Source organism: Hydra vulgaris, chromosome 11, assembly GCF_038396675.1.
Source record: "Hydra vulgaris chromosome 11, alternate assembly HydraT2T_AEP".
Classification (NCBI taxonomy): Eukaryota; Metazoa; Cnidaria; class Hydrozoa; order Anthoathecata; family Hydridae; genus Hydra; species Hydra vulgaris.
In genome coordinates, this window is record NC_088930.1 from 28,590,001 (window position 1) to 28,599,543 (window position 9,543).

Here is a 9,543-nt window from a genome sequence, read left to right on the forward strand (position 1 = left end):
AGATTGTAATAAATGCCAGAGAGTCGATTTGTTATAAATGTGGGAAAGTTGGCCACTTTGCCAAGCTATGTTAGTCTTCTAAACTTACAACAGCAGAGATGAATCTTATTGATCAACCTTTGAACTCATACAACCCTTCACTTACTTGACTAAACTACCCTGAACATAGAAATATCCTCCAATTCAGCTTTGACTAAATCAACAATTGATAGATTAGTTAATGGTTTAATGGTTCATTTATAAATGCTCTCATTGATAGTGGTAGCACTAAAAGCATTACTCACCCTCGGCTAGTACAAAAACTAAACTTGCCTGTTCATATAAAAAACAAAAAATTAGTATTAATGGTTTTATCTTCCTTGTCTTTCCTTAAAAAAGTTGCAGAGAAGCTTTTTGTCAATGTTTTAATAAAAAATGACAATGCAAAAGTTAAGTTTCACTTGTTTGTAAAAAATTACAAACAAGTGAAACTTAATATTTTAAATGAGTTATGCATGAATGCTATTCTGGGTCTTGATTTTTAAAAACAACATAAATCTTTAAACCCTAATTTTGAAGGAAAAAGATGCCCAAATAATTTGTAGTTTGTCTAAGCTAAAAGTATTCCCACCTAACTTATTAATGGCAATTTATTGCCTAATTGTAAACCAATTAGGCAATAAATTGCCATGAAATGGAAATCCAACGTATGCTTAAGGAGGACATTATTGAATCCTGAGTAAATGTTCAAGCTGACACATTTTAGACTTATGTTCATCGATAAATTTTAATTTTCATAGTATTATCTCTCAGCGTTCAAAAAGAATGACCATATAAAATTTGCAACCCCCTCAAATTGAGGTGGGTTTAAACTTTTATATGGTCATAATTTTTGAACGCTAAAATATTTTCTATGAAACTTAAAATTTATTGATGAATATAAGTCTAGTTGAAAATAGTACAAAAAATATTTCATCAACTTGTTGCTCTCACTTTGGGGCAGGGAGGGGCCAAAATTTTGGGGCTTTTTTGTTCCCAAGCTCCAATCATTGCAATTTTTTGCAAAGCATCCTTATTTGACATAAGTATAAACATGTTTGGAGTTTGCTCCATGTCTGGAATGTTAGCTATCTCAAAGACCAAAAAATGCTTTTGGCACCCCTGTGTAAGTAAGCAACTTTATAATTACAAAATAGCACCTTCAGAGAATGAGAAAGAAGTTATAACAAATTTTTCAAGTCAAATGATTTTTAAAGGCAAAATAAAATAATTTTTTGTACTTTGCATCAGATTTTAAGAAGACAATGGAGTTCATAACAGAAAAAAATCGTAACAGAAAAGTAGTAAAGCAAAAATAACATGTTTAAACTGAAGTTTATTACAAGCTCTTTTAAAATTTAAATCAATTATCTTAATAAAGATTTTTTATACTACAGTTATTGATCACACCAAGTGTTGGTAAAATTGAGATTAGATTTTTTGTTGTTAATTTCCTTCACATAAATCAGAGAAACTATGTATCTACGCTGCCTTTATTTAAGTTGGAGCATTTGGTGTTGTTTGATGATTAGCTCCTTAATTTCATTTTCTAAAATATTTAATTATAAAATATAGGAGTCATCAAAAGATTTTGAAACACTACAGAAAAAAGAATTCCATTACCTGCTAAAATTATACTTAAATTGCTTTTTGAAACCCATGCACAGCACAAAACGAATTCAATACCTTTAATATATATTTTTAAGTGCTAAGAAACAACTGTTAGAGATATATTCTACAGGTATGGAATTTAAAATTTTTCTTAGCGCTGCCAAATTGTGTTGGGCTGTTCAAAAAATCACGTTTACACATGATTATGTGAAAAATCACATACATGAATTTTTTGGTTTTTCAGCTTCGGTTGAGTGTCTTGAATTATTAATGTAATGAAGTGCACAAAATATAAATACAATTCTGAAACTGTTATAATATAAATATAAAATTGAAATTGAGAGTTATTTGTTAGATCCAAAATGAGATATTAGAAGTTTTTTAATTAAAGATTCAAAGACTTTGCTAATAATAGTAAGAAGACTGATTTCTTTAAATAGTAAAAAATTGAAAACTGAAAACAGACTGATTGGTAATTGTAAAAAGATCGATTTGTATCAATAGCAACTGAAATAAACTGAAAACTGAAAAGAAATTGAAAACTAAAAAGAAACTGAAAACTGAAAAGAGACTGATTGGTAATTGCAAGAAGATTGATTTGGTAATAGTTAGAGGAGTCAGAGTTATCTCCAGCGTTTTAAAAACTGGAGTAACATGATTTACGGTTGATTTAGTTAGGCGCTAGGTAGTGAAATATTAGAAAGAAATGAAGTGTGTTCTGCAAAACACTTTTTTAAGACTGACAAATATGTTGTTTAAACTACAAGTTTAAGGGAAAAAACACCTTAACAACAGAAGCAATACTGATTTGGATCTAGAAAGATGCAACCTGCAAAATTACGAAGCTTTTAAGTAATAAATGAATCCGTAGTTTTATCAAGTTTCACTAACAATAAAACTTGAGTATTTTTGTTATGTTGTGTATTTATGTATTAGTATGCATTTTTGTAAAGTTTTTACATTTTTCAGAATGATTTCTACTTAGCGCAAAGTTCCGATGCTACTCATGAAAATCGTTGCGGCCGCAAATTGTTAAGTAACCTTGACCGTTAAATTTGTTTTGATTGTTTTTGTTTTTTTTCATGCTATAAGTTATTTTTTGAATAAGTAAATTTTTTCTTTGTTTAAACATTAATCCAGATAAAGAAACAAACATTAATCCAAATAAAAAGAACTAAACTCAGGCATTCTTTATTATTTTCGAACATATTTCCTTACAAATTTTCGTTTGTGTTAAAAGTATAATTAAAAATAAAAGTTTTAAAAAGTTAAAAATAAAATCAAGTAAAAACTTCATCAATAATTATAATAAATAGAAGTTTTAGCAAAAAATGAATTAAAATAAAAATTTAAATTTTAAAAACAAATATAAAATTTTTGTTCTGAAACTGTTTTATTTTTATTTTTTTATTATGTTTTCTTATTATTTTCTCTCTTTGGCACGTATCCTTATATTTAAATGCTTCCAGGCAAACAAATCGGTCTTTATGTAAGTTTATAAAAAATATCTTTTGTTATACCAACTTTTTTCTAAAAATTTGTATGCTCAGTGCAGTTCTATGAATTTTGGTGCTTGTGAAAGTACTACCTGTGGAAAAAAAAACATGCTAGGCATGTTTAAAAACTTCATAAAAAACTAAAAACACTTTTTATGAAAAATATGTATTTATGTAAAACTAGAAATCAAGTTTAATATTACATAATTGAACTAAAACTGATTTGCTAAACTAAATTACTAAAGAAATCATGTCGTATGTCAACAAAGTTTTCACATTTAGGAATTTTTACTGTAAAAGTAAGTATAAGCCATAGTAACCATATTAATAAAGTTTAAAGCGATTTACTTATTTCAAAAAATAAGATCCATGAAAGTTTATTGACTAAATTTTTATTTTATAATTTTCTGTTTTATGTTCTAATGTAACGAAAATTTATTTTCAAAAATTTCTGGTACACTTTTAAAACAAAATAAAGGCAGAAAATAAATATAAAATAATACTCATTATAACTTTATATTTTGTTATTCACTTACCATGTACCCATACAAATAAGAAAACCAGTATAGGAATTGCTAAACGCATAGTTTTAACTATCGTATGCGGAAAAATCAATTCCTTAAAATGAAAGCAGACTCATAAAATAAGACTTTAAACGTTTCGAGCTCTTCCTATTTAATCTGAGTGGTTTATTCAAAAAACTAAATTTCTCATTAGTTAAATTTGAGAATGAATTTAGGAGAATGTTTAGATAAAACCTTTACCTAGTGTGTTGGCAAACAAAAGACACCTTTATGAATAAAGGTTATTGTCTATTCTTTATTTTTGCTTCAGGAAGTCTTCACAGTTCATATATTTGACAAAAATTATTTTAATATATTTGATTTTTAAGTCTGAAATATTATTAACTATTGCTATTATCATATTAAAGTTTTTTATTTTTATTTTTTAAACAATTTTTTTCAATTAAATTAAAAAAAAAAAAATTAATAAATAAAATAATATTTTTATTCAAATGGATATAAAGAATATCCGTTTGACAAAAATATTATAGAACCTAAATAATACTATAAAAACATAAAAATTATATTGTATTTATAAATAATTTTTTTGATCATATACTCACATTTGCGCTTGTTCAAATCGAATAAATCTAATGATTATCAATGTAATTAAAAGCAATATTTAAAGTTTAAATCAGTGTAACACAATTTGGGATTCCCATTACTATGTTTGGAATTTGACACGCCTGTCCAATAGCTAAGTCCTTTATACAATTTTTCAGTCACTAAAAAAATTTTTAAATAGAAATTTAAGAAAAAAGAAACATTGTTAGGAGCATGCTTATAGAAATCTCTCTCTCTTTCTCTTTATATATATATATATATATATATATATATATATATATATATATATATATATATATATATATATATATATATATATATATATATATATATATATATACATATATATATACATATGCATATATATACATATGTATATATATACATTATATATGTATATATATAAATTATCTAAAGATTACATATGTATATATATAAATTATCTAAAGATTATCTAAATGGGTAAAATATCTTTAATAGAGAACATTAACACAGCAACTGGAAAAAAGTCAGCTCTTCTTGTATTCGACGACACCTACTCAAATCGGGATTAAGAGGGTGTGTTGCAATTCGAAAACCATTATTACGGCGCACAGTGGGCCAGTGGGTGGACAAAATGGGAAAAATTTTAGTTGTCTAATCTTGAAAACCTATTTAATTTTAGTATCTACATATATTAGGAGAAATCTATTGATAATTTATTTATATTAAATCCCTTAGTTACCAGGACTCTAAGCATTTGAATATTGAGATAAAATAAAAAAAAATAAAAATTATAAATAAGTAATTAACGGTGACATCAACGTTGTGTTATATTTCAATTACATCTACGTTTTTGAAACAAAAAATTAGTACATGTTATTCTAGAGTATTTAGAGATAAGAAAAACCAATGTGTGAAATAAATTTGTTATAGCATGTTATCTCAGTTGTACTTTGAAAATCACAGATTAAAAAAAAAAATTTCTTAAGAAACTTATTTTTTGCCGCACAATAACTAATAATTACCACAATTCGCCATGTGTTGTCTTATATTTATTTGAGCTATATGATGCTTCAATCGAGTTTTAATTGATTGCTCGTCCCCTTAAATCCCCGTTCAGATTTTATGTATGTTTTAACTTGGTTGCTATGGTACTAAATTTTGCATAGCAACAACTCATTTTTACATTAACGTTGTTTTAACAGTATTTTACTTGCGCTAAATACACAATATTGGGGGTATGTATTAAAATGAGATTCAGAATTCTTTTGAGGTTAACTTTTTTTGGTTACTATGGATACCTTACTTTGCATAACATAGCAACAACATATTTTCGGTAGTTGTTAGTAATTTAATTACTAACACTGACAGTAATTTAATTACTTTTAGTTTTAATTACTAACACTTGTAGTAACTTAATTACTAACAAGTATTAGTAGTCGAGGCGGCATAGATATTATAACATTTTACTTTTAAATACAAAATACTTGTTACAATAATTATTTAGATATGGTTTTGTTAAACTTAGACATTCATAATTTTCTCCAAAAAAACAATCTTAGTATTTCAAAACAAAATATTACTGAAGATATATTAAAATTTATTCAGTCAAAATTTGCTGATTTTAAAGACGTTGATTTTAGACATGCTGTTCAACGATTTGTTTACTTGTATAAATGTTATCCTGCAAACATAACAGTGGAGGACTATTCAGCTTCAGTTCCTTTAAAAGATTTAATGACTCATACTTTGCAAAGAATCTGTGCAGTTCAGGAACCTGTGCTAAGGCACTTGATATTGAACGACAAAGCAATAAAAACAATGACACTAACGTGTAAGGCTGGTTTTGATGGTGCTACTGGCCAAAGCATTTATAAACAAGTTTTATCAGAACCCGACATTAACAGAGATTTAAAGCGTGAAAAATCATTATTTATTACTTGTCTTGTCCCATTGGATTTGACTGGATTTAACAACAGCAACGAAAAGGTGCCTATTTGGAGAAATCAAAAGTCGTCCTCCACAGCCTATTGTAGACCCATAAGATTTGCATACAAAATGGAATCCAAGGAATCTGTGATTGAAGAAGATCAGTACATTAAAAGTGAGATAGAAAGCTTGGGTATGATTTTATTAGAGGTTTGCGAATCTTCTATTGAAGTGAATTGTATTATTGAACTTACAATGATTGATGGGAAGGTTCAAACAATATTATCTGAAAAAAATAACTCATACCAATGCTGTTCAGTGTGTGGTGTCTCTCCAAAAAATATGAATAGTCTTGATATCCTTAATATAGATTATACTAACAGAGAGTTCAAATATGGTCTTTCCAGTCTTCATGCATGGATTCAATTTTTTGAGATGTTATTGCACATTGCATATAAAAAAGAAACAAGAAAGTGGCAAGCAAGATCTAAAAAACACAAAGAAAAGGCATCTGTAGCTAAACAAAAGATTCAGACTGATTTTATGAACAAAATGGGACTTGTTGTTGATTTCCCTAAAAGTGGTGGTTCTGGAACAAGTGGAAATACCTCAAGGCGTGCTTTTGCAGCATATGAACAAACAGCTGAAATTCTGGGTATTGACCAAAACCTTATATTCAGATTTTACATTATCTTGGTAACGCTCTCTTCAGGATATGAAATAGACTGCTTAAAGTTCAAGGATTATTGTTTTGACACTTTTAGACTATATGTGTCTCTTTATCCATGGTATTACATGGCTCAATCAGTTCACAAAGTATTGATACATGGACATGACATAATTAAAAGCCTTACATTACCCATCGGACTTATGTCAGAGGAAGCTCAAGAGGCTAGAAATAAAGACTTTAAATCTTATCGCGAAAATTTCAGCCGAAAAACATCCAGAAAAGCAACAAATACTGATCTTATCAATAGACTCCTAGTTTCCAGTGATCCTGTTATTTCATCATTGCGTAAATCAACATCACACTAAACAAATCATAAAGCATTTCCTTCAGATGTTTTACAATTACTTAAACAATCTTCAAACGATATTATTGTTTTATAATTTTTTGATGTAATTTAAAATTGATAACGTTTTCTTGCACTATTTTTTGCTTTTATTATTCCTAAAACATTATTTACCTAAATACTCAATTTTTATTAAATATAGGTGGGTCAAAAATCCGATAAGATATTCAAATATCAATTTACCACTTTGTAACTAAGGAAAGTATCCGGTAACTAAGCAATATAAGTATCCATAACAACTAAATTTAAAAAATTATCACTTTTGTAAGAAGTGTGATCTCATATTGGTACTCATGCCAAATTTAGTGAATATAGCACTTATAAAATATCTGCAGATAACAAAAGTAGGTTGTTGCTAAGCAAAATAAAGGTATCCATAGCAACGAAATAAAAAAATATTACCTTCATAAAAAGCGCAGACTCATACTAATTTTAGTGAATATAGCTCTAATATTAAATTAGTTATGAATTTTGTCCAGTAAAAGTGCATTCTGGCCCACTGTGCGGCGTGGCAATAAAGAAAAACGACTTAAATATGCAAAACAACACAAAAATTGGGACCAGGAAACGTTAAATCGGGTTCTGTACACCGATGAGTCCGAATTCGAAATTTTTGGAACGAAAGGACGCCAATATTTTCGAAGAAGAATTGGAGAAGCACATCAGTGGGATTGTTTAAACCATACTATTAAACACGGAGGAGGCTCTATACAAGTTTGGGGCTGTTTATCTTCATCTGGAGTAGGTGATTTGATTAAAATAGAGGGGCGACTGACCGGGTAACGTTATGTGGATATCCTAAGTCACCTTGCTAATTCTTCCGGAATGAAACTAAAAGGTCATAACTTTATTCTGCAGGAGGAGAAATTTTTGACAAAGTGTTATAAGGATTGCAACGTTTCACAATTTTCCACTTAATTAAGGGTGTAAACATTTTGTCTTTTATTTCCCAAATTTCTTTAGACAACTTGGTATCATTTTTGTATTTATTAATGCAACTGTGTCAACAAATCCATCTGTCCCATGAACAATCAGTGCTTGTCGAAGAACATCAAGCCACCGTATCATCAAATAAATTTGACTACAAAGAAAAAGTATATTTTGGCTTATGTGAAACTCCATTTAAATTTCGGTATGCTAACCATCTAAAATCTTTTAACATTAATAAATATATAAAATGATACCGAATTGTCTAAAGAAATTTAGGACATAAAAGACAAAATGTTTACGCCCTTAATTAAGTGGAAAATTGTAAAACGTTGCAATTTTTATAACACTTCGTCAAAAATTTGCAATCTTTGCGTATACAAAAAAATCCTTATTTTAACATATAAAGGTGATAAACTTAAATAAATAAATAAATAAATGAGTTCATTTCAAAATGCAGACACAAGAATAAGTTCCTTTTATCTTTTTTTGACACCGGGGATTAGCTAATATTTTGTTTTTTCTTTCTCACTACACAGTATTTGTAATTTTTACCGATTTTTAGTTTTTGAATTTGTATTCAATAGCTGATGATTGCCATATAGGCATGAAACTTAAAGTACCATAGAAAAAGTTGTTTTTTCTTCATTAATATATATGTATATCGCTCTATTTGAAATATCGTTTTAAAATTGAGCACTCTTTTACGTCTATGAGTTTTGTTTTATTATTATAATACAAAACAGCCTTAAATATCAATATATATATATATATATATATATATATATATATATATATATATATATATATATATATATATATATGTATATATATATATATAGTTATAAACAAGGAAAATACAACTTTTTATGACACTAATAGTTTCATGCCTAAAGGTAATCATTAGCCATAAAAATACAAATCAAGAAACAAAAAAACCAAAAAAATATAAAATTACAGTGGAGTGTGCTGCGTCGAAAAATTTTAAAACGGCTGCCTAACTTTTAAGGGTGCACCGATGCATCGGCATCGGCCCTGATAACCATCGACCGATGCCGATTGTTTTGAAAACTTTTTAAATGTTATTTTTATTTTTGTTTTTCTATAATATATCCAAACTGGAATTACGCCATAAAAATAAATGCAATGTATAAGCCTAACTTATTAATAATAAGTTATTATATAGGCATATATGTAACCACTTAACAAAAAATTCTTGAACTGCTTTTAACAAGGCTCCCTACTTTTTTAGAGTTATAATTTATAAGAAATTTTGTAATAAAATATATGTATTATAAACTATAAAGAGAAAATTCCTCTAAACAAAGATTTTTTTGAAACTCTTTCAGTTATTCTTTTCAATCAAAATGTTTCATTACA

General features: G+C 27.6%; 1 protein-coding gene across 2 annotated transcripts in view; it reads right to left on the minus strand.

Moving 5' to 3' along the window:
* The window catches only part of LOC100212826 (collagen alpha-1(I) chain), a 24,106-nt gene extending 20,193 nt beyond the window's left edge, over nt 1-3,913 (minus strand). The window contains exon 1 of one of the 2 annotated variants that reach the window (XM_065810686.1): nt 3,662-3,913. In XM_065810686.1, the coding sequence (XP_065666758.1) occupies nt 3,662-3,710 (49 nt within the window). In that variant the 5' untranslated portion in view covers nt 3,711-3,913. The remainder of the gene's footprint in view (nt 1-3,661) is intronic. The other variant, XM_065810685.1, reaches the window with a different exon arrangement.
* Nucleotides 3,914-9,543: the final 5,630 nt, after the last annotated feature.